This window comes from Parasteatoda tepidariorum, chromosome 3 (genome assembly GCF_982258835.1).
Source record: "Parasteatoda tepidariorum strain Cologne lab strain chromosome 3, Ptep-v5.0, whole genome shotgun sequence".
Taxonomy (NCBI): Eukaryota; Metazoa; Arthropoda; class Arachnida; order Araneae; family Theridiidae; genus Parasteatoda; species Parasteatoda tepidariorum.
The window spans coordinates 25,840,708-25,868,158 of NC_141757.1; the positions used below are offsets into that span (position 1 = coordinate 25,840,708).

Here is a 27,451-nt window from a genome sequence, read left to right on the forward strand (position 1 = left end):
ATTCACATCTCTTAATTTAGCTTTATATTGACACTTATCTTGATTCATTTGAAAAAACCATTGAAACAACGCAAGGAACTAATGTTAAAAATAGAATTTTTTTTTTTTTTTTTCAAATGGCAGGCACTGAACTTTATTCTTCGCCTTAGAAAATACCGGAATTGTTACTCATTTAACGTTACACATTTTACGCCTGTGAACCAAAGTCACGGAGGCGAGCAACTGTTGTAAAGAAGGACAAGATAGAAAGGACAAAAACTTTTTCTGAGCAAAGAAAGTTTTAAACTCCTGATCCAAATTCATAGTTTCCAGAGATTTACGTGAAATTAGATAAGATGTATTTTCAAGAAAAAAATAATTTTATTTTTAAGCTAATGTTTTGAATATTAAACATTAAATTGCTCTGCAGTAAAAGACAACGTAAAACTATTAGACTCATAATTTATGTATAATTTAATTGAGTAGCAAAAATCTTAATACAACTCATTTTTATTAACAGTAACGGCAGTCAATTTAATTTTTAATTGAGTAGCAAAAATCTTAATACAACTCATTTGTATTAACAATGACTGAAGTTTTACAGTCAATTTTTGATTTAGTAATTCAATATAGTATTCTAATATATATTTTTAAAGCCACTGTCATCTGTGCTGAGATATAGATAAATAGTCTTGAAGCCTCATTCGAGACTGTAAATCTTGGGCAACTTCAGAAATTCCTGCATTGATCTGGCGAATCTGTGGTTCAAACATATTCACTTCCTTATGTATTAAACCTAGAAAAGAAAAAAAAACTGTATATGTAACTATATAACTGTATATAGTTTTCAATAATTCAATTCTTCAAGTTAAACGCAGTTAGATAATTTAATTTGCTTTTTGAAAATCCATTTAATTCAGAAATGGTTTTTAAATTAACAAAATGTTAACATCAGAAAAAGAGATAACTTATTATTTCTTACAACATTTCGGGGTTATTTATTAGCATAGCACTAGTTTTCTGACTAGGAGGTTTTTTGTATATTTTAAATTAAGAAAGTTATGTTTCCTAGGGTGCATAAGTAGAGGGATGTAAATTTTTATTTGTGGAAAAACAATACACTTTAGACTTTGATTATTCACTATTTAAATTTTTTTTTAATTTATGTCTAATTATACTCTCATATCAAAAATTATATTTACATCAAGTTGCTCACGTTAAAAATGGTAAGTTTACAATTTGGTATTTTTCCAAATTTTAGGTAATTTATTTAATATTATCACACTTGTTTTCACTAATACAGCCGGCCAAAGACTCCCTGCGTAGTACATGGAAACTGGTGCACGTTAAATTTGTTGGGTCACAAAGTCCTCCCTTTGCCCATAACAAACTAGTGGTACTGAATTGAAGATTCGATCTCTGTTTCACATTATAAATCTTCTGATTACGATCTGTGGATGAATGAATGGGTCCGTCCTATAAACGGGTGTGGTAGAAGTCGAATTCTTGGGCATAGATGGCACCACTTGAAAACAAGAAAAATCGCACCCCTGACTTACTAGCTGATGACAACAAAAACAACAACTTGCTTTCACTGCAGCAATGCTGGATAAAAGCTACTCTTTTATTATGTCATTTTCTGAACTCCAATAGATTATAAGAAACAAAACTTATAACAATTTTCAACTAATTTATAACAATTAACATCAAATTTTCATGACTTCAGAATACTATTAATTAAAAAAAAATAGGGGAAAAGTTTAAAATTGTTAAGACTTGCCATGCATGGCCGTTCTATGATTATTTCATACCTAAAAATTATAAATCTGAAAAATAACTAGTCTTATAATTGTCAGTAACAGTAATTGGTCATTGAGATTATGTTAAATGATTCTAACACTATACAACAATTTGTTAAAAAAAAAAAAAAAACGTTTTGGTAAAACTTTTCCTCATTCAATTACATTTTTTTGCTCACACTCATAAAATTTGACTTTACAAATAAAAAAAAACCTAAAGTTTCTGATGAAAATTGCAAGGTATGGAAAAAATATGTCAAAATTTGAATTGAAATTTCCCTGGTGCACCATATGAAACCCTATATTTTTTTTTGAAATTATGGCAAAAAATTAAATCTTGTTATAAAATTCAACCATGGATGGAACCTGTCTTCACTCTGCTTGTCAGTATTTTCCTGTACCGGTTGTTGTCATCATTCTTATATCAAAATTTACTTTTGGTTCAATTAATATGTTCACTACTATACTTTCTCTGAACAAGAAAAAAAAATGGGAAAATTATCAAAAGATTTTTACATAATATTATATTAAGAAAACGTTTATGAAATAAAACCTTGAATTACTCTATAAAATATTTTATAAAAGTAAACAAAATTATACGTAGCTGATCAGTTAAAATAGTCAAAATTATTCAGAAACACAACTGGTAATGAAAAACAAATTTCATACATAACTTTATTTTCGAAATCACATAGCATGAATATTTTATAGATAAACATTTCATATGAAAATATAAGCTACTTAATACAGATAAGCGATTATTTGGCCATCGTCTAAGAAAATACAACAACGTATTCTAAGGCATAATTAGTAAAGTTTCTCTACAATGAAACCAAACTTACACACTCATTGCTTGAGCCATTATAAACACCCATAATATGAATTTTTCAGAATACTTGTCAAAATAAAGCAAAAGTATGCACATCAGGGTATCTCAAATCATTGTTCAAGAAAGGATAAAAACATAATATATTCAAAATTTAACAAATCACTATAATATGTGAAGAATGGTTAAAATGAAATGTTCTTATCTTTCACCTTTCTATTTTTTACTATAACTAAGCAAATCTTGACATTTTCAATCCCGACTTTTTTATTGGTCTAGTTTCGATAAGCTTTTTTTCTTAAATCATTGTATAATAATTTACCCATTGCTCCTAATATGCATATTTTACAACTACATTTTTGACAAGAATTAAAAAAAAAAAAAAAACATCCACTAAGGTCAGGGATTACAGAATACCATTTTTTTAAAAAATATTCAATAATTTAAACGAAATTATAATGAGCACTATCCAAAATTCTTTGGAGATAATAAATAAGATCATATAAAACAAAAAGATTATATTGAATTTTTGCAGTACAACTCACAAAATATTGAATTATTTTTGCAGTACTGAACTGTGTGATATTTAATCGAAGTACGTATAGCCAAAAGGCTAAAATAAAATTTAATTTTCATTAACTAAATTTAAAAAATATAATAATGTAGAAGGAAATATTAATATATAATTATATGCCTGCATAGTATTTAAATAGTTTGCATAATCAATTTTTAATGCAGTTCAGTAAACACTAAAATAGTTTTGCCACTATAAGTCAAAATGTATAGCATATAACTTAAGTACACACAACCAAGTAGTGAAATATCAAATTAAAATTTCATAAACTAAAAATTTAAAAAAAAAATATTTATTAATAAAATGAGCGATGCCTAAAAATATTTTATAAAACATTACAAAATTTTATAAAATATTGAAGGATAAGTTCCTAGTAAATGAAAACAAAAAATCATACCTCATCATATTCAATATTTTGTGTAGCTCATAAAAAAGTAAAACATTTTACAGTTATCAACAAAACTAAAAGAATACATTACAGAAAGCTAAAAATCAAGTTAAAATTTCATTAAATATGTGAATAAGGAAAAACCCTTTCTACAATTTAAAAAGCAATATAATAAACAAGGTTTATTAAGATAAAACCAGTACATAATTTCATGAAACTTGTGCAGCTTTACAGCAAACAACAAAAATCTGGGGTTAGACTGCAAAGTACATACAATACAACCAAAAAGGTGATTTTATTAAATAACCAACACTAACTATAAAAAAAGCAAAAACACATTTAAATACAAAGAAAAAATGATTAGTGGAAAAATATTAATAAAAGCAAATATTTTAAATAATTAACACAGTCATATTATCAATGACGATAATAGTTTTATAAGCAAAGGTAAATTTCTCAAAAATCAACAATCGTACAATGTCTTAAATTAAGAAAGAATTTATTTTTCAAAATTTTATTCTCATTCAAGCAATCTTCATTAACTTTCACATAATTATTGCACACACTTAACTACAACCATGGCCTAAGCATTGAAACTTAACATACTATGCTTAATCATGGTTATTAATTCAAATATATCCATTCTATCAACCTTCCACATGGACAAGACATGATATTTTAATTGAAGATTACTCACAAATGTTCATAAATTTTTCTTCTTATAATTGCACAATTCAAACTTCATTTAAAAATTTTCAATTCTATTCAAACAGAATACACATTCTAACTTAACAGGCTAAGACTAGCTAACCATAATTATAAACCAAAAAAATCTAATTAACCAATTTAGTCATACATTTATTCATAGATGATTTTATATTTTTCTATAATATCTCATAAAATACCCTCTTTTCTGAGCATTTGATTAATATAGTATGCTTGTATTTCATACTAGTATCATAAATATTGTAATAATATATTGCAGGCATCCAAACACTTTGTATTTTTTTTATTTATATAATTATAATAAAAAATAATACTTTAGAAAATTTCAAACACTATTTTTTTTAAATTTTAAACCTAACAATGATTTATTTACGTTGAGCTTATCATTGCTATCATCAGGAACAAAATGTTTTTGCAAATATATATTTATGCGGTGAGTATGCATTGCGAGATTTATTTCGCTAAATTAACGCAAAAAGAACTAAGCATTAATTTTAGGATTACATAACCTGTACATTCTAATTTAAGAAATACTTCAAATATGAAAATTGAATTTCAATTAAAACAATCCTTGTTTGAGAACAAGCATTAATGAATTATATTCTTTTCTAAATTTGAATTATTGAGAAGTTGTTAGCAATAAGAAATCAGTTACAATGGAGAAAGAATGATGGATTTTACAATAACACAGTATTTAATAAATATGAACAGTGGAAAACAAAATATAAAAAAGTTTTAAATTTAAGCCTTTGATGAACGATGGAAAATTACAGGACACATGTAGGCAGCATTAACAATAATTTCTGAAGTAACCTTTAAACATTTTGCACAAGCTTCTGCAGAGTACTAAATCTAAATTTAAAAATGTGCGCTTGAGATTATTCTAAGTTGGCAACACAATCGGACGGATACTGCATAAATAATGACACCTGAATAATTACGATTCATACAGATACTCAAAACTGACTGAAAGATAGTATATTAACTAATGTAATAAAATATTTAATTTGATATAAGCAATATAGCTTATTACCTAATAATCTTAAATTAGAATTTGAAGTATCAGTTTGTGATTAAAAAAAATTTAAAAAAACAATGACAAGACAATTTATAAGTATCAGTAACTATAACTTTTCAGATATGAGATGTAGAAGAAGGGCAAAAATAACATATTAATTTCCCCTTAATAAAATATAACTTTAATGTTATTAGATCTTAGAAAACTCAAGAAAATTACAAATAAAACAGGAAATAATCTAACTAATAAGAAATAACTATTTAAACACTAAACAAATAATTTAAATAAGTTAAGGTTCAAAATATTTTTAATTGATCAGAATTGATTTAAATAATCCAAAAATTGCCTAAGTGACACAATTTTGTGTGAGAAAAAATTATGCCAATAGCCCAAATAAGAATTCTGATCGGTCTGCGAAGCAGCACTTAAATATTTTACAGGTTAATTGAGTAAATCAGGTTGAGAAATACTATTTTGGAACTCTAGCTAAGCTTAAAAAAACAAAATTTTTGCTCAAGAATCGCAAAATTCAAATAGATATATTTTTAAAAACACTTACTATAAATACTTTTTAATAAAAAAAAATCAAAACATGTAGGTAATGACAACTACACACACAATAAAAGAATATGTTATGTCTCAATTTGGAATTTCTGGCACATTAACAATAATAAGCAAGATAGCTGGTTCTCCATAGCAGTATGTACTAATTGATAAATGACTGTAGTAAATTATAAGCTCGAAACACTAACAGGAAAAAGGCAGATGTGATTAAGATTTAAAAGCGACTGCGAGAAAAACAATTTTTATTATATCAACTTGCATCAATAAGACTATTATGATTGAATACTTTAAAACTAATTAATAAAATAATAATCTATTGCAATAGCATGAAACAAACAGTTAGATATCAGAACTTCTGGAGTGACTATGCCTGGAAAAATTTCGAAATTTTTTTGCAGTAGACCATCTTCCAATACAAAGCAAAAGAAATTCGTCCTTTCTGCTGTCATGAACTAATAAATCATGACAGAATTTTACATTTACAGTTATAAAAGATGCTTTACATTTATTTTAAAACTTTTTTTTTAATTTCACAATTAAATGAACAGAATTTTAAAAAAAAATATTCAGACAAAGGTAAAGAAAATGACAAAGTCCTGAACATAAACATAAAATTGTACCGAAAATATGAGGTATCTTTAGTATGAGTCTCATTATCTGGAAACATTTCAATATCAATTAATATTATTAAAATTTTTATTAAAAGTATTTACAAAAAGGATCAAATTTAAGATGGTTACATAAGGCACAGGCTAAGCAATTTCTATTGTGAAACTTTGAGTTCTATACTTTCATCTATAGGAAGAATCATATTACTTATTTTGACAAAACAGTTTACATAAGGCACAGGCTAAGCTATTTCTAATGTGTAACTTTTGAGTTCTATACTTTTAACTATAAGAAGAATCATAACACTTATAACAAAACAGATTCATTCAGCAAGAGCTAGAATTAATGTCATGGTCATGTTACTGTAAATGAAATTTATGTCTTTATATTTGGAGTATGAAAAAAAGACAAAAGTAATTTATAATTTCCATACATTTTGGCACAAGAAATAAGCAAATCTAAATCAATTTAAGAAGCTCGATAAAATTTCAGACTTAATTATACATATTTTTAAATAAAAATTATATTTGCTACTGTTTCAGATAAGTTATATTTTGCAAGGAGGGGTTTAAATAACACAATAAACAGAAGTTAGTAGTATCAAACACAATTCTAATGCTAGATAAATTCTACTGAATATATTAGATGAAATAAATAGTACATTAATTAAGATTTATATATTAAATTAGTTTAATTAAAGAGACATAGCAAAAAGTAGCAGTAATTTTTTTTTCACTATTGTTAGCACAAGTTTAGCAAATTTTTTTTTCAGATAACAACAATCATATAAAAAAATATAATATCAACTTTTAATTAAATGAATTTGTTTTTTCACTTTTCTATCAATTAAAAAAAAAGGGATTTATGACGAAATAACTTTTGTTATCTAGCTTGTTTTAGAAAGCGAACAAAAGAGGAAAAGTTAGGAAGACTTAACAACGTTTAAATTCAAAAACACAATTTGCTTTTTTAAATTTCAGTTTAATAAATGTTTGATTTAACTATAATAATTAAATACTTTATAACTGTTAGTGTCTAACTATATTTTATGCATATTTTACTTTTAATTATAAGCTTATCATTCGGAACCCCACAATTAATTGTACTTCTAAAACTATATTCATAAATTATAAAATTCTACAGATTTATTATATAAATTCTACAGATTTATTATTTAAATTCAAAAACACAATTTGCTTTTTTAAATTTCAGTTTAATAAATGCTTGATTTAACTATAATAATTAAATACTTTATAACTTTTAGTGTCTAACTATATTTTCTACATATTTTACTTTTAATTATAAGTTTATCATTCGAAACCCCACAATTAATTGCACTTCTAAAATTATATTCATAAATTATAAAATTCTACAGATATATAATATAAATTCAATAAAAAATAATAAGAAACTTTGTAATTGTTTTTTGAATAATTAAAACAAAAGCAGTGGTTGTAGCAAAAATAAGTTTATATTTTCTTATTATAGTTTTACTTTTTTTTCTTAATTATTTAGCATTTTTCACTTTTAAACTATATTACAATAGTGTTTGATCGGTTTAGAACCCTAATGCTCATGTCAATCCTAAATCCAATACTTACAATGTGTATATACTATAGAGTATTAACAGTATTATATTATAACGTGTAATAAGTTGTAAAACACAAGAAATTTATTTCAAGATAAATGTATGCATATTTAAAATATTGAATAAAGTAAATTCTGTTTTGTTTAAGAAACATAGACTTTAGATATTTCATGAAACAAAATTTACAACAGTTTATATTTTTGGAAATTTTTCAACAATATCTGAAGCTCATCTAAAAAGGCATGCACACGCAAGTCTGTTGGTCTTTGAATATGAGAGGTGACAAACACGCACAGATTTATTTTCTTATTAACAAATGTACAAAATCTGACATTGATCAATGATGATTAAAAGAGTAACTATCCATCAACAATAAGAGATCATTGCTTCATTCAATTATGGGAGGTTTAAATGTCTGAACCTCTTCATAAACAAGTCCTACAAGAAAAAGATAAAAGAAAAGAAAAAACAAAATCTCAGTAAAGGATAATTCCACGTTCAAATTGTTCAATGGTATAGCTCATTAAAAACATGCATAAAATGTATTTGATTCATAAGATATAGACTAAAAAAATACAAACAATTAAAATATGTTTATAAGAAATATTTTAATTCATATGATAAAATATCATATGACTTTAGAAATGACTTAATAAAGGGTATTAAATATATGTAAACAATAATTATTTCAGATAAAAAGTGAAATTTTAATCAAAAACTTCCTCATATAAAAAAATAATGCATTTTCAATAATATTCCATATTTTTTTACAAAAACAAATAAAAAGAAATTTAATAATATATTGTTCACGAAATAAAAAATGGTCCACACAGAATAACTTTTGATTCAAGGATCAGATCAAGTTCTAGGACTCAATCTTAAAGTTTCGAGGCGGTGACATCAAATATGGTAATTAATTTGTGCAGACGATATTTTAAGTTACAAAATCAGACTCAGAAATGTACTCTCTCCGAGTAAACATACCTTTTTTTTGACAGATTCGATTTTCTGATTCCCGAATATGGGTTCCAGTAGTTTGGCTAGGAGAATGTTCCAAAGTTTGAGCCCCTTTATGTTAATTTTACTTTTTGCGTATTTCACCATATTTTGAGAACTTTTTATGCAAATCCCAAATATTTGTACGTAATTATTAAATTCATTTATCCAAAGATAATTTTATGCAAAATATAACTTTTCATAAATATTTATTATTTTATTTAATAATAGCCTAAAAAAAATTTTTATTGTAAGGTATAAAAGTTTTTACATCTAAATAATTCAATTTTAAATTTCCAAAGTACAGAATTAGCAAAATCATTAGAGTAGTTTCCGAGAAATCAAATTTTGAAAAAGTGGTATTTTTAAAATTCAATTTCACAGAAACTATTGATCAATTTTTTTTGTATTTTGTCATTTAATATTGGATTATTTAAAAGTTTAAAAAAGTTGTATTTTGCATTGAATTATCTGCAGATAAATGAATTTCATAATAGTGAGCGAAACTTTCCATAGAAAGTTCTTGAGACATGGTAAAATATACAAAAAGTAAAAACATTAAGGAGTCTAAACTTTGGATCACTCTATTGGAACCAAACTATTGGAACCATATTTCGCAGATTGCCGCTATCCCCTAAATTCCAGGCATCAAAAGTACAAATCTGTCCAAAAAAAAGTATCTTTGTTCAGAGAATGTACGTCTTTTTTGTCTGATTTTGTAACTTTAAGCATTGTTCACATGAATTAATTTACACATTTGAGGCTACCCCCTGGAACCATTAAGATTGAGACTTCAACATGAAGATCCAATCATTAGATCAAGTTATTTAAAGTAGTTCATTATTGTGCCAAAAACATTCAATAAAATTTAGGAGCAAATTAGAATATTCAATACTGGAATCTGATTAACTTAAAGCAATTAAATTCAGTTATTAGCAAAAAAATATAAGAAAACAATATGTAGATTGAAAAAAAAGTGTCTCATTCGAATGAGTAGTTATGTGAAACCTACTTTTTCTTCTCATTTTTGATCTTATCATAGAAATCACAATCTTTTTTTCCTTTTTTTTTCATACATGTGTGTTATGTATTAAATTATTCCGCAAAGTATAACAGCACTTTGTATAGGCTATAACAATCCCAACATTGAATTTCCTATCACGAACATGTTTACATGGATCATTTACATCACACGAGGGGAAATTATCGAATTTAAGACTATATGATAATAATTAACAGCAAGTTTAAACTTTGAATAAGAAAATTGGTGAATCATATCACCAATAAAGCAAAAGATTAGAAGCAGAAAATTTCATGAAAAACCTCATGCCTCTCTCCCAAGATTGAAGATTTTTCAAGAAGAGGAAATGCATAATAGACTGTACTATATACATACATCTTTTTTCAAAAAATGAAGTAATTTTTTTAATTCAAAATACTAGCAAACTTCTACTTTTAATTAACTATATGTCTGCTAATGACATAAATAAAAAGAAAAGAAAGAAAGCTGATCATATTAAAATAGTAACCATCATAAGAAAAACCAGTACACTTAAGTTAAGAATATAGTAAACCCGAACTTAAATTTATTTTTACTCTTTTTCTCTACAGAACAGAGGAAGACAAACAAAAGTAGTGAAAAACTTTAAACTGATGCTCAGTAAAAACTCATTATAATTTAATCTTACAGGCCATAAAACTTGTCCATTTCTTTATTTTTTAGGACAAATAATAGAAACTGGAGATTATTAAAAGTTAATCTTTACATGTAGGTAATCTAGAAAATAGAATTCATTTTCACATTTCTTCACAGAACAACTATATTCATTAGTTCAAGGGAGCATAATTATTTATGGTGAGTTATTGGCAAACAAGGAAAGTTATTTTTTTTTTTAATGGCTGACTAAAGTATTGTTTATTTAATAACGGTTTAGCATATTAACTGAGGTATAAACTTTGGTTCAACTTGCTTCACAATAGGGACTTTTTTCTTCATAATTATAAGTAATGCCAGCATGCTGCAAGGAATTTCCAAGACGAATAATAGTAATCCTATTGACAACTGCAATAGTAGTTTGTGTATGACAAAGGTTAAAGAATAATATTTCATATAATTGAGTTTTGTTTGAATCAGTTTGTATTTGGTATGTAACATAGTAAATACAATTGTAAGAATATTTTTTCCTTCTTAAACTTTCAGATAATTTTTGATTTTGATAGCTTTTTTAAGTATATTTTGCATTACATATCTAAATTTTATACAGTTTCAAATAAAAATTGGGGAAGAAATTTATTAGAGATTGTCCAGTTCATTTCATAATATTTAAGGTAATTGTACAAAATATTATTGAATAATTATTACTTTAATAATGGGTTGAAAAATAAATTATTAAACTTCTTTTGAAAGAGCATCTAAATAGAATTGAGCAGAACATTATGAACCAGTATTAATCCTTTAAAAAGCAAGTTAAGCAATGATTGGGGATTACAATAAAGCTAAATTAAATACAAAATTGGTGCTTTTCTGACTGATAGCATAAACTTCATAAAAAAATTTTAAGTAATAAGGTGATACAAGTATATAGGTAACGTGGAATTAGCCTTAGATGAGTAAGAAAAAGTAAAAGACTTCAAACTTTAATTTGAAAGAAAAACATCAAACACAATCAAAAGGAAATTTCAATAATAAAACAACAGATATAAAGAAATACTACACAAAGCACACAATTCTAAAGCTACTACACAGTATGGATAACAAACAAGCATTGCAAAAAAGTAAGCACTTTTCTCTTATTTTTTAATTTATAGATCATTCACTCTTTAAGATTGCATAAATGAATTTTCCCCTATGCTTCACCTGAATATAAGTTGTTTTTAAAAATTCTAGCATATTTTCTAATGCTTAATTTATTCAACAATCACTAGCAACAATCATAAGAACTAATAAGATTCTCAATGCCTAAATTACTAGCAGTATTAACTTTGAAAACACTTTCAACATTTTAAGCATGATTTTTTATTAATATTTAATTTATTCATTAGGTGAAAATATTGGTATGTAATTATCAGAAATCACCATCTACATTTAAAAATGTTTTGCATAATTTTTCTTAATTTCACAAACAGCTATCGGAAACTTTCTGGTTCCAAATTTCTAATTATTTGTAAGCAGTCGATTGACTTGATAAACACACAAGTTAAAAGTGTCAGAAACATTTACAAATAATTCATTTTACAAAGGCATTTATCAAAACATAAATGAAGTTTTCATGAAAACAACACCCAAATAAATAATTCTAAACTAAAGCTATTGTGAATTGATAAGTAAATTACTAATATTTAGAGAAGATTTTAAGATGAGAAGAAATCTTATTGACAAGTATGAGTTTCATGCTTTGATCAATATTAACAAAACTATGTTTTTAACATCCAGAATAATAAGTTAAATTAAACATAAGTTTATATTTGAGGCATTAATGTATTTAACTACTGTTCTATGATTTCATGCTTCTTAAACCATTGAAATTCCTTGCTTTTTACCCTAAATAATCTTCTTTATTAAATACGTTTTTTACACATTTATTATAAAAATTAGATTAAACTTAATAAAATTTTAACTTTAAAAAAATTCTACTTACAAATTTTAAAAATATGATATCAAAACAATTATTAAATTTTCGCCAAGATTTTTTAAATTTCTAAATGCTTTTCAATGTTAGGTGACAAAATGTAATGCTAGTATCAAAAATTTCATAAAACATCACAGAGTAAAATTCCTATTGTATTACATGTAACTAGAATTAGTATTATTCGTGTAATAGGCAATATTTCTTTAAAAAAAATATCTATGCTGAAGAAACATAACAAAAGAGTAAAGGTTAATTAATTCCCATTGAACACCAGTCAAAGAAAGAAAATAATTAAAGTAAAGAATATTTGAGTGAGAGGCCAATAACATTTTTGTTCTGACTCGCATTTTCAAGGGATCAAAACAGTCTTTTATAAACCTTTTCCTTTCAGTTCAGACAATGCTAGGAGTGACCAGTCTGACATCAACAATTCAGCGAAAAGATAAAGAACATTGTTCTGATGAATTTATCTAACTTTTTAGCTTCTGCTTACAATTTTAAGATTAACATTTAAGTTTAATTGTGAAATGCTCTATTCATGTATGATACATTTGTCAATTAAACAAATTATTTGAGATCTTAACCACTTTTCTGAAGTTTAATAAAGATATTTACTTTAAAAAGAGAGGAATTTTTTCCCAATTTAAATTTTATCACAATAAATCATGCTTTGCCTTATAAAATACATTTTTTTTTAAATCGAACCACTATTCTAATATTTATTAATTTTCATGATAAATATTTAATTTCATACTTGTTCCAAGGGTAATTTAAATTTAACATAATATACATTCAACATCAGTAACTTTGAATTAAATATGACAACTAATAAACACACATAACATTGGTAAAAAAAAAATTTTTAAGTTCACTAATATGTTAATATAAGATCTAATCAATTGAAAAAATAATTAAAAAATTTATTTTTCGTAAAAAATAAATAAAAAAAATACTTACTCCTCCACTCTGCAACTTCAAAATCTTTGTCTTCAAAAGATTCATCATAAGGCTCTGCAATCGGCTCATCTGATGGATCAGCATATTGCGTTAGATAGGGATGGGCTAAAGCTTCTGTGGCTGTTGGTCTTTTATCCGCATCTAGTTCCAACATTCTTTCCAAAAGATTAATTGCTGAAAGTACAATTAATTATTGTATTTTGCATAAACAAATGGTTTTATGATTAACCATAAGTTTTAGAGTTCAATAAATATTAAAAGTGTACTGAGAACATAGATTGATCAAAATGAAACTTTATTAAGTTCAAATAGACTAAATAACCTTAATCACTTAGTAAGTTGACCACATTGGGATATTATTAGGCATAATTATGTGAGCAAAATAATTTTTTGTATACGCTTTAAACAATTCATCCTTTTCTATTATTGAAGTTCTTAGGTAGTAAGAGATTCAGTAAGAGATTTTTTTTCTCAATTAATAAGTCTATTTATAACACAAAATAAATTTCACAGTGTTGCTGTTGTTGTAATATAAAATATTCCACTAACACATTTTCTTATGCACAAATATTTTGGGAAATATACTATTTATAGTTCATGACACAGCAAAATATGAATAATTAATTGTTCCTCAAAGTAAAGAAATTTAACAGTATAAAATTTATGGAACAAACAATAATTCTATCGGGTAATGAATCGTATTCTCAAAGCTAAATTGGTTATTCCTTAACATAGACAAATGTAATTTAACAATTAACCATTACCAATACAACAGAGGCTCAATATTTTGATTTTTAGCTGTTCGAGTTTCCCATAAATCCAAGTTAGTGGTCTTGCTCCTAAAAAATTACCAATGCACACACAATGCATTTAAGGATTACTAACACTGGTTTAACAATGATTACTATAACTGAACGTTGAAAAACGAAATTATAGTTAGTGTTCACGTAATTAATGAAGACAATTTGCCTCTGTTTAGCCCGTTAAAAAAAAATTCAAGGTTGCAAAAACACTGACGTGACTGTGGTAGGCAAGTGGCTATATAGTGATAAACAACTAGCATTTACAAATGTGGCTACTGTAGTAAGGATGCAAGAAGGCAGTAAAAGGGAGAATTCAGCAGATTCAACACTACGAATGAGTCATACCAAGGGACTCGCAGCCAAGGCAAATCCAGCAGACAATATGCTAATCTGACAATGGCACAATATTGATGCATGAAGCAGTGTGTTGAAACAAACAATTATTTTAATGTACAATGATAGATTTGATGCAGTAATATAATGAATGAATATAACTTAGAGTAATACAGTTAATGTACCCTAATCGTCTAATGTAAGTAAATTTTCTTAAAATATATTTTTATAAAATATATTTTTATAAAATATATTTTCTTAAAATATATATTAATATATTTTTCAATTAAATACTGAAATTTAAAAATTGCTTTGTTTCCATTTATTTAAATATTTATTATATTTCATGTTTTTGATAATTCAGATTTTCGAAAGTTCAATGCATGCTCGGTCCCGTTCAATTCTAATTATCGAGACACTATTGCATTTGGATTGAAATATAAAAGAAACATGTAAGAATAATGTAAGAGAAAACTTTTTTAAAAAATGACCCATCCACTTCTATTTGTTGACCACCTGTCAAAAGTAATGCATCCTAAGTGGTCAAGTTATACAGGATGCACTGTGCAAGACACACAAAGAAAATGCTTTCACACTAAATTTTAACTTGCTAATCCTTCAAAAACATAAATAAATACATATTATGAGAATAATGTTGAGATATGACCATGATTTTAACAACAGAACTTAATTATGAGGGCAAAATAATAATGCTGCTGGTTGACTATTATGGATTCTAAAAATCAAACTTACCATCAGGGTGAGCACCAGCAAAAACATCCTTGAAATTTCTTTTTTTCATGACAGGCAATGAGCGTATATAATTTCTTGCCTAAAAGTAAAAAACTCTCATAAATTTTAATCATGAATTAAAATAAATTTGTTTTTTTGATGTAAAAATATTTATTAAAAAACAATATGAAAAATCAATTCGAAACAAAATATATTTCTTTTTAATGCAAGCTAAGTATTTACAAATAATATTGGGGATAAGATATTGTCAGGTGTAGATATTCAAATAATCAATACTAAATAACTACTTGGTGAAGAGAAATTATTAATTACCATTAAATACCATAAATTATATTAATTGCCATTAAATTAATTACCATCTATGAAATAATACAATTGTTATGCTTAAAAAATTTAGAAAATCATTAAAACAAAGTTTACCCAAAAAAGTTTTTATAAAGCTCTAAAAAGCTATTATAATTTTATTTTATTTTATTTTTTTTTTTTAAAAAAAAGTATTGGAACTGTTGCATTAAAAAAATCTACATTAGAGTAAAAAGAAATATTTAAATAATGTAAACTTTTTTGTTGTTATTGTAGCTTTTTTAACAAAATATTATGTTTTACCTGGCTATTATTCTACACCGAATAGATTATTTTCTTGTATGCATTACAAAAAATTAAATGCTTTACATACCCTGATATGTAACGAAACTAAAAAAAAAAAAAAAAAAACTACGTGGTTAAAAAAATACATACCTCTTCACTGTTTATTTTATTTAGGAACTCTTCATCTGGTTTACCACACAAAACCATAATGCGTGTTAACTGATCAATATCTATTGCAACGTTAAGATTATGACATAAAATAAGGAAGCAACTAATAAGACATCAAAACATTCCTACAATAAAAGCATTTTACCAGACTCATACAAATTTTTAATCATGCAATATTCATTCATGCTCCATAACATTTTGCCATCAACAATAATGAGTTCAAACAACACAGATCAAACAAACTAACAGTTTAGTTTTTAAAAAAATTGTTGCGAGTTTAAGTGCAATGAATTATTTTTTATTCAACATTTTATATAACTCCACAAAAAAAAAAAATTATTAAAGTGCTAAAAATTGTGCCTAATATTTTATTTCCATAAAAAAAAATTAACAGTATTTTAAAATTCTTTTTTAAATGAGAAAAATAACTCTTATTATCTTTCAGGTTTTAATAAAACCCTTAAGCACAGACTGAAAGAAGGTAACAAAATTTATAAATCTAAAGATCAAAAGTGTACTGTTGTTCTCTACCAAAATGTTTTAAATGAATGTTTGGAAATTCATAACAAAAATTGTTAGGAACCATGCAAAGCCTTAGTATCAAAACAAACTTTCCATGCAAAATTGACTACTTTATTATTATTCATGGTAAAACAAAAAAAAATCTGTTGCCTTTAAAAAAAAGAATTTTTTTTTCAGATCACATAAAATCTTTAAAAAAAATTATTCACACTAAATTTTTTTTCCACAACATGTAGCATTATTAATTAACAAAAAAAGGTTTACTTTGCATTTTTTTTGGTCAAAAGTTTAACTTAATAGACATAAAAATTTACCAAAACTTAGACCTTATTTAAAACAAATGGATGCAGAGAAAGAAATATAAAGAGAAATTTTAACTATTTAATACACACACAAAGTAATTATCACTGATATGTAAAGTTAAATAAAAAATTGCAAGACAAATGTGTAAATTCAAAATACACACAATTTACAAAGGAAAATAATTAATCATGAATCACAATAGAGTGATTAATTATGAATGTCTAAATTTCATAATTAATCACTTGTTGATGATAATTTGCCTGAAATTAATTACTGTTAACCACCTTAGATTTTTTGAATTATGACTTAAGCAAATTACTACGAAAATAGAAGGAAATAAGAATGCCAGAAGAGAAAGGAAAATATTTAATAAAAAGAAATTAGTTTTCAGCAGTACATTTTTACCATAAATAATCATAAAATTTCTTTTTTTTTATATTTTTTTTACAGAAGACGGGGACAGTTCACTTAGATTAACAGTACGTGCAAGCAAATTAGGAGTTGTGAAATACCTCTTCACTCATTATTTTCAAAAGAAGATAGTCATCAGGAGTCCCAACAATGGACATTATATGAATCAACTGATCAATGTCTGACACAATTAAGGAAAGTCTTTGTCAAGCTCATTTCACACAAGAGAAATCAAAGGGAATTAATAGAAGGGAAAAATTGTTTAATTAAAAGGTGAAGATTGCAAAACGAAAAAAATAATACGATTGATAAATACATATTTAACTTTTAAAGGATACGATCAGTTCCAGGAAAAAGAGTTTTTGATGTTAAAAGTTCCGCCATAATACAACCAACAGACCAGATATCAACTAAAAAAAATTTATTCTATTTTAAAACAAACTGGGAAATATCACAAAATTATAATTAATATTTGAATGGGTGGAAAAAAAATAAGCTGATAAAAATGAAGCTCGGTTAGATGAAGGTAGAAAATATAGTTAATATTTGTACATTGCAAGAAAATATGAATAGTTTAACAATTCCAAAAAACATTGTGAATCAATTTCAAGAACTGTATCAATATTTTAAAAGTATAAGTAAGTAAAGTTTTTAATTATGAGCAATTTAAATTTAGCCTTAATTGAAACATTTCTACACACATTTTTTTAATAAAAAATAATAAAAAATGAAAAAAAAAACATGCTGACAAACAAACATTAAAGAATAACAAGTAAGAAAACTAAATTAAAGAATAACAAGTAAGAAAACAATTATAATTGCAAACAGAAGCGATTTTATACAAAGATTAAAACATCAAAAACATTAGAAAATATTTTCTTTTGTAATAAATTTAAAACATCAAAAACATTAGAAAATATTTTCTCTTGTAATAAATTTAAAACATCTAAAAAAAAGTAGAATTAACAAAATTATGTTGCAGAGATTAATTAATTGCAGATATTATGTTGCAGTAAAGAAAATGAAATAATTTGATTGAATGGAGAATTTGGCAACAAGTGTTAATTGGTAGGATCCGAAAGAATCAGGTTCAGGGCTATGTGCTGCTGTGATTAAATAGTATAAAAATATACCTGTTTGATTATAATGCATCCAGTTCAACATTATTTCTGGTGCTCTGTACCACCTAGTAGCAACATAGCCAGTCATCTCAACTTCTGCATGACGGGCAAGTCCAAAATCCAATATCTAAATAATTATACAAACAGCATTTAAAAATAAATCAATTTAATAAATACATTAATACTGCTATGTGATTAAAATAAAATAAACGTACCTTTAACTCACAATCTTCATTCACAGCAATATTGCTTGGTTTTAAATCCTAAAAAAATTAAGACACAAATAAATATATAGTCAGACACTTTGTTAAAACATTACTACAAATAAATATATAAGTGATTAAATATTTACTATGAAAAAAAACTAAAGGTAAAGAAAATATATCAGAAATTTAACCAATGGAAGGAAAGAAATATTTATATATGTAAACTAAACTAAGCGGAAGACAGCCCATAGAGGGCCAAGGCCTACTGCGCCCATCTCAGTTTTCTTGACCTTTGGGATCTGGGGTGCAGGAGCAGAAGTTTCTGTTAGGTGGTCAGTCGAACGTGAAACCCCCAGTGTTTAGTTCCCAAGCATGCTTGGTACTCATTTATCGACCCACTGAAGGGATGAAAGGCTGAATTTATATATGTATGTACATATTATTTGTGATTGACCATTACCCTTGAACCACTATCTACTTCCTGATTCAACGGCGACGCCTGAGAGCTTGGAAGTCCCGAAATCTATTTTTCATTGACTAACTATTTCTTTAAAACTAATGTTATTCAGTTTTTATCCTGTAATGCTATGTGTAGGCAGCTCCCTGCTATTGTTGTTGCTATTATACTTTTTTTTACTTTATTAAATTTGTTAAGTTTAATTGTTAAGTTAATTATTCTCTTTTTCCCTCCTTTGCTCGACAAACCACTATATATATAGAGATATATAATTTATTTAAATTAATATTTTTTTAAAAAAGTCAGCTTATTTAAAATATTACAAATCTGTGTTAAAATAAATCAAAATTATCAGGAAAAAATGATAAAGTATGAAAGTAAAAATATTTTTCTTCTGGTAATGTAAGTAAAAATATGTTTATAAATTTTTTTTTTGTTGACAGCACAGAGATGGGTTCCTGGGAATAAACTGGAATCACATCGTAATAATATATGTGAAATTGTATTTTAAAAAAAATTGCAATTCATAATCTTTAAACAAATTTTCTTTCAAAAAAAAAGAGAAAAAAATACGTGAAAAAATATACTTACTCTGTGAATTATGCCTGCTGAATGGATATACTAAAAAAAAAACAAAGTGATGTTTTAGTTTTATTTATACATTCTTAGTTTAAACATTGAATGGGATAAAATAAAACATTTCATTAACTCAAACACAAAAATAAAAATTGAAACTAATAAAATGCGTACAACATACTTTTAAACCTCTCAATATTTGATAAACAAGAAACTGGACATGATCATTGCTTAACCTCTGGGTTTTAATAATGTTATTGAGATCAGCTCCCATCAAATGAGTAACTAAGTAACTAGAGAGAAAAAAATTAACAGTTTCATTTCAATTATAAAAAATATATAATTATTTTATTGAATGTCAACAATAGTGCTATCAATAATAAAGAAATATCATGCAATGGAATTATTAGCAAAGCAACAAAAAAAATAATTCATAAAATTGGACAAATAAATTTTAGGTCGTAAATTTTAAAACATGAAAATATCAAATTGTCAAATATTATTTAAACTTAATTTAACAATTAGACAAATTTAGTAGATGCAATTAGAAAAACAAATTCAAATCATAACAAACCTAAATTAATTTTCATTTAGTAACTGTTCACAAGTAATGTATCAGTCATTTCCAGCTTTAAAATAAAACTTTTATAGGAAAAAAAGTTAAATCTAAGGCAAAACATAATTTTTAAATTGAAATTCAATAAAAAATTGACATGGTTAAAAAAATTTCCAGGATTTTTGAATGTCAGATTGTAACATATTATTGTAATAACAGTAAGAGTGTTTAACTAAGATTTCTAACTACTGTTACAAATAAAAATATGACTAATTTAGTTAATAAGACAAACTAATAAAACTTCAACAGTAATACTTGATAAAGTTTATATTTGAAGATGTAAAAAGAAACTTTTAATTCTTGTAATCAGGTTACTTTAAGTATTATCTAGTAAGAATATTTGAACAACTTGTTTTACTCTTAAGTTCATGGCATTTTTCAGGTAATTTACATTCATTCAAAATATATAGGTAAAACATATCAGAAGAAAAATTAATACCCTATGCATGCATAGTTTCTCATAAATTAAGAAAAGTCCTTTGCCTGTTTATAATTGACAATCTTTACCATTGGTGGTATGAGACAAATACCTTTGCTAAGTTGACACTATCTCCTTTGATTCTTCTATATTAAAGTAAATTGAAAAAAAAAAATTTTTCTTTTTTGAATTTCGGAATGCTTTAGTGTGGAAAAGTTGCTAACTGCATTGCAAATAAAAACAGCATAATTTTTTTTAAAAAAAAATCCGTAACAATATCTTTTATTTGTGCAGCGAACCATTAAACAAGTATAAAAAACTAAAGCATGATTATTTCAAAAGTTTTAACCATCGTAAAATTTTCTTTTGAAAAAGGTGTGATTTTTTTTTAGAGTGTTCATTAAATTTAACTATGGTGTGCGAACAAAAGGTATTAATTGATTTTAAAAATTTTATGCCAATTATATAGGTAACTTTTTTGTGCTAACACATTCCAAAATTCGACTTTTTTTTTTGACCCACTCGATTCTATATATATATGCTTATAATTGTGTTTTCCTTAGTTTTTAAGACCTTTGCCAGTAAGTTTTATTAAAATCTTATCCCCAAATTTTTTCTTCTAAAAATTGCCCCATACCTTCTGGCTTATCCTTCTAAAAATTCAGAAATAAGGACTCTTTTAATATTAGGTAGATTAATTCGATATCAGACCATACATTTTTTTGTTATCAGGTATATTATCAGTTATAAGGATATGGTGAAAAATATTTAGCCTTAGTTTAAGTTTTTACAGGTAGTAAATTAATAGAAAAGATAGAATTTTTCATATTTATATTATCAAGTATTTTTAAGCATACAAATTGCATTTTTGAGCAAAATGTTATTTAATTTTTTATTTAATAAATACTATAAAAATCACCTTTTAATACAATTTTGTTTAATATAATGATTTTTATGATGGCACAGATTTTCCTCCTTACACTACTTTCAAAGGAGAAATTGGTTTGCTGCATAAAAATGCAACTATCTTATAAAGTTAGAATTTCAGGATCAGAAAGGTTTTAAAAAAGAGAAATATAAGTTTTAAAAGATATATGCTGAAATTTCAGATAGTTTTTATTTTGGTATTCAGTTAGTTAGTATTTAGTAGTTAGTAGTTAGTATTCAGTAGTTAGTATTTCGATAATATGCAGTAAATATACAAAGAAAGAAACATCTAAAATTATACATACACATCTTGAAAATCATCTAATGTTGTGGATGGAGTAAAAACATCTAATAAACCTATAACCTATTAAAAAAAATGAAATAAATTTTCTACAAAAAAAATCTATTCATTCAACATGATTATAATTTAAACAGCAGTTGGGAATTTTTATTCTATATTTTAAAAAGTTATCTTAATTTGTACCTCAACAGATTAAAATTATTTTCTCTCCATATTTCAGGGATGAGATTAGCCAAAAGGTAAAAAAGCTGAATTTCCACGATAGTAAATTTTACGCAAGCGCAACCCTTTAATAATAAATTCCAGACAGTTTAAGGTAATTTATGTGTTGACATACAATTGTGTACTAATCTATTATTATATAAATGATTACATTGATACTTACCATTTAGTGAAAATAAAAATTACCAATTGAAAAAATAAAGCTGGAAATTATATTTTTCCTCAGTTCACATAAGAGACAATTAATTATTACTTGAAAAACTACCTGGTTTAGCAAATTAAAACTACTGAGAATATACATAAATATTTCATTTCTTTTAATAAATAAATACTGTTATGTGATTTATAGCAAATATATCAGCAATATTACTTTTTAAATTATATTGGAAAAAAAAAACTTTAACAATGGACCGAATAATTATGTTCATATTATAGTCTAATTTAACTAGAGCCCTCTGAAACATAGCAATAACAGTGAAGTAGAAATATATATTAACTCCTTAACATACAAAAATTGCTATTTTAGTTTGAAAAATTACATGACAATCAGCAGCTGTTTACATAATTGTTTTTTATTTGATAAGAATTTTGCATTTTATAGCATTAACAACAATTATAAATAAAATTTTGATGATGAGTTAATTAACTCTTTTTCCAAAAATATAAAAAAAATTTAATTAAATCTTTTTATAAGTGATTGCTTTTGTTTGCTATATCTTTTATGTTTGCTATATTTAGTCGTTAGTCCATCTTCAAACATCTTGTGACAAATCCTATTTTTTCTTATTTGCAAACACAGAATGTAAGTTTTGAATATATTCCCTTCCAGTTTCTCTGATGTTGTAACACTTACATATACTAATAATCGTCGTTAGAAAAACAGTCACCTTTATAGTAACTAATTTTAAAAATAAATTTACTTCTTACAAGAATCGCGATAGTTGATCTTAAATTTGCGTGAATATGAATAACAATTATGCATTTTGAAATCACATGAATGTGAAACTAGATATACAATTTTGAAAATGAGAAAATACAAACTGGGATATAGAATTTTTAAAACGTGTAAATACAAATCATGATAATCACAAAGCTATGTAGTTTAAATTTTCTGTTTCTCTTTGAAAATCGGTGAATTTTGTGAAAAAACGGAATACTTATAAAAAAAAAAGTGAAATTTTTAGAAAATCTGAATTTTTGATAAAAAAAAAAGCTGAAATTCAAGAGATAAAAGTGAAAAAGAGGAAATCAGCTAAAAAGCGGATCATCCCTGATATTTGTGACAACATGATACCAATAATTGTTTAATACAAAGGGTTATAGAGTAAATGCTGCAATACTGAAAAGTGTATACAAAAATCTTTGAAAATAAATTATTAATTTATGGTGCATTAGATAAAGACACCAGTTGCAACTTTTAAGAGCAACACTATTTTATTAAAATCTATGTATAGAAATTATACCAATCCTTTAATGTGAAAGTTTTTTTTAATCCTTTAACTGTCAAGTTATTTCAATGATTTAGGTACATAAATTGCTAATTTTTTTATTGCATAAATCAAATGTTTAGAACAAAATAAAACATACTTAGTAGTTAAAAATAGATATTTTGAATTGCGCGCATAAAAATTTTAAGGCTTTGTAGCCACTGCATATTTGTTTGGGGCAGCTACCACTTAGTGTGGCTGCTTGCTTCAAGTGGAGAATTATTTTCTAAAAATTGAAAAAAAAATTTTACTTAGCATCTTTCTAATTACTTATCATCTTTTCAAAGAATTAGAAATCAATCTCTCCAGTTCTTCAATTGTAATTCTTGTAATTTAACTTTGCTTATAATTCAATAAGAGAAATTTTTATTGAATATTTATATCAATTTTATGAATAATAGATTATTTTATTGAATATTTATATTAATTTTATTGATACTTGCAGTAAATTAAGTTCTTTTTAAGAAAAAAATAATAGATTAATAAATTGAAAACATAGGCTTTGCTCTCATTATAAATTTAGAATACAACATATAAAGTAAAGCAATGGTTGAATAAAAACTTACATTTTCATGATTCATATGTTTTAATAGTCTTAGCTCTCTATATGTTCTTTTTGCATGAATCTTGGATTGAAATGGTCGGGCCAGCTTTTTAATTGCAACCTTAAAATTGCGTTGAGTATCTAAAGATGAACTAAAATAAAATAAAAAATTGTAATTAAAAATAAATGAAAAAGAGTTTTATGGATACATGAAATAAATTTAAAATTATAACGTATTATTAACATATTTACTGTCTGAAAAAGAAATTTATACAAAAGGTAAAATTTATAGGAAAAAAAATTATTTCATGCAAAATTGAATAAAGCTGAAAGATTTCATCCCACATAGACATTGGACCAAAACATCCTGCAACACAGCATAACAGTGTAATGGCCATTGACAAAAAAATAAATAAATAATAAATAGAATTAAATATTTATGGAGAACAAAAAGATTAATTATTGAAGACTAAAACAAAAATGATTCATGAATTAGAAAAGAAGATAGGAAAATGAAATAAGTTGGTTTTTTCAACTGTGTAATAGAACTCTTTAAAGAGATAGGACTAAATTTTTTTTAAAGAAATTGCAAGATCTTGGAATTTTATACATACCGTGAGCTCATTCTAAAAGTTTGCCTTTCTGTATAAAGAAATAAGTGAAAAATTTAAAGAAAGCAATTTTATCTATATAAATAAAAAACTATTGTAAATTAAAAATTCAAACAAAATTTATTTGTAGCATTCAAAAAAAGTTTTGCACTGTTTGTTTGTTTAAAGATTTTTCTAGCTAAGTTACAATTGCAGTGTAGCAAAGTAGAAAAGAAACTTAAGTTCATTTTTCTGGAAAAAAAATGTTTTTTTTGTTCCTTAAGTTAAAAAAAAAGGTGTTTTGATTAGATTTAATGCAAAAATCAGTTTCTGGCATTTACAGAGAGTGATAACAAAACACATTAAGAAAAAGATAACTGATTATAAAACAAATAAGATAAGCAACACTTCATCTCCATTCTAATTCAGAAGAATTTCTTACCACATTACCAAAGACTTTTTTCACACATTTAAAAATACTTATTATCAAAAGGAAATATTTATCTAACTAGATGAAGCAAATACTTCTAACTTGATTAACAACATGGCTAGCAAGTAATTAGAACTCCTAAACCAGAATGTCTCTTCAATGTAAATCCAGATTAAATTGAAGATACATAAACAACAATCAAACATGACTTACAATATATACACAAGAAATAGTGAAACATGTTACTCTCTTAATAAAATTATAAATAATGCTTTAGAGTAAGAAGTGAATAAAAGTGAGTGTTCACAGTAAGAAAATAAGAGCGAAGATAAAAAAAAAAAAAAAAAAACATTTGGAAGAAATATGGAATATTTTCATTTAAATATACTTGAAATATGCACTCTAACAAAAACATAGAGATACTTTTTTATGATGCTTCCATAACGATACGCCAACTACAATTGGAAGAGTGCCAACGCAGTTATATGCTACCAAAAAAAAATGCAGTTTATGAAAAAAAGGTTGCAAGTTTTACAGTTCAAGTTGGTCCCTTTCTCTGCCACTGTTTTAGAGTTTTTTTGTGTGACATGGCCTGGGTATCGCATAAATTTAGTTACTTTTACAGAGCAGATATTGATACCGGAAATCTTCCCACTTTTTTAGCACAGACATTATAAGATAAGAGATTATTGATTGCACTGTAATTTAAAGTTTCTTAAAAAATCAAGTATGAACCAGGGAATATTTCCGTATCCTGATCTAGGCCAATATAATTGCCAAGTCTTGATGACTTCTAGGCAGTGCCTGTAAAACACTAAAAAAAGGCAAATCACAAAAGTGAACAAACTCAAAAGGTAACTTGTAGCCACCCCTGAGCAAGCCTCTACGTGTTTTATTTTTGAAGTTTGTATATTTAAAATCCTTTTAACATCTAGGCGATTGTAGGTGACGTGACAGACAGCACAAAAGAAATATCGCCCATTCACCGAATAACTTTATTGCAAATTAGAAATAGGTCAGTTCAAATTCAGTAAACTGAGGAATATTTTATAAAATGTTATTCCTATTCTTTATTTAAATGGACAAAAACCCTATATAATAAAGAGTTTCGTCGAAAGAAAAAATCAATATTTGAAGGCAAGGGAGATGATGCTGTTGGTGCTCAAAGAATGATATTCCTTTGTTTTTAGTGTGTTCATTGTTATAAAGTTTATTACAGCTTAATCTTTTATTCATCAATCTCAACACTTCACCAATCTCATGCATCTGCAGAATCAAACACTTTTGCCATAAAGCAAAACTTTTTTGTTCTCAAACTTACAGATCAACACAGCATTTTCATTTAATTTCTTTCATTTTCTCTATTTGAAAGATTGAATTTAAAATCAGATTTGATGAGCTATAAGCAAAAATTATAGACCGTGTCCTTGATATTTATTTCTCACATACTTAACCTTATAGTTTATACTTGTCTGACACAAACAATATTCTGAATACTTGAATCGTAGTTTTATTACCTTATGTAACGATAGTTAAGATACATTTCTCATTAACATTTTTGTTATATTAAATGCAGTTATCTAATACCAAATAATTAGCATATAAAATCATATAAAACATGCATTTTCACAAAAGTAATTATAAAATTCTTTAAGATAAGGTAAGACACTAACCATACTTGACCGTAAGCTCCTGACCCCACAGGTGCAAGGTTTTGATACCTTTCAGGCACCTCCCATATAGTTTTGTTCAGTTCAACTTTAATAAATCCAGATTTCATCATCAAAAGAGTATAATAGACTTTGATATGAATTCGCACTTAAGGCATGAAACTTGTCAAGGTCTAATGAAGAAAAAGTGCGACTTTCAATTGGGGGCAAATTATTCAAATACAAACTAATAACATTTTACGATCAGCTCAACATAAATAATAATAAAACAAAAACTAACTTCTACTTTTTGGTTTCGAACCAATGCCAGATTAAGATTCGTAATGTTTGAAATTATCAATGTAAGTTACAA

General features: G+C 25.6%; 1 protein-coding gene across 4 annotated transcripts; it reads right to left on the reverse strand.

The window, feature by feature from the left end:
• Nucleotides 1-429: 429 nt before the first annotated feature.
• Nucleotides 430-27,396, reverse strand: LOC107449390 (mitogen-activated protein kinase 14). Of its 4 annotated transcripts, none has more exons than XM_016064900.4 (12): nt 27,103-27,396; nt 24,432-24,561; nt 22,161-22,219; nt 20,076-20,187; nt 19,910-19,939; nt 18,871-18,918; nt 18,668-18,782; nt 17,873-17,944; nt 16,281-16,360; nt 15,543-15,621; nt 13,654-13,827; nt 430-775 (listed from the first exon to the last, which is right to left on the reverse strand). In XM_016064900.4, exons 1-12 carry the CDS (start codon nt 27,210-27,212, stop codon nt 642-644), a joined length of 1,143 nt encoding a protein of 380 aa, XP_015920386.1. In that variant the 5' UTR covers nt 27,213-27,396; the 3' UTR covers nt 430-641. The 4 variants fall into 4 exon arrangements, with proteins under 4 accessions (XP_015920386.1, XP_015920387.1, XP_015920388.1 ...); XM_016064901.4 differs by lacking the exon at nt 16,281-16,360 and adding an exon at nt 17,636-17,715 and having other exon boundaries at nt 27,103-27,390; XM_016064902.4 differs by lacking the exon at nt 430-775 and adding an exon at nt 7,244-8,509 and having other exon boundaries at nt 27,103-27,393.
• Between the last annotated feature and the right edge of the window lie 55 nt (nt 27,397-27,451).

What these genes read in the sequence shown, in the direction of transcription:
- LOC107449390 (XM_016064900.4), bottom strand. Translation starts at nt 27,212, where the DNA reads ATGATGAAATCTGGATTTATTAAAGTTGAACTGAACAAAACTATATGG. An exon ending in TTAGATGATTTTCAAGATGT is followed by an intron (nt 20,188 to 22,160) that starts GTATGTATAATT and finishes TTTTCTCTCTAG; the next exon opens with TTACTTAGTTACTCATTTGA. An exon ending in TGCTGGTGCTCACCCTGATG is followed by an intron (nt 13,828 to 15,542) that starts GTAAGTTTGATT and finishes TTGTACTTTCAG; the next exon opens with CAATTAATCTTTTGGAAAGA.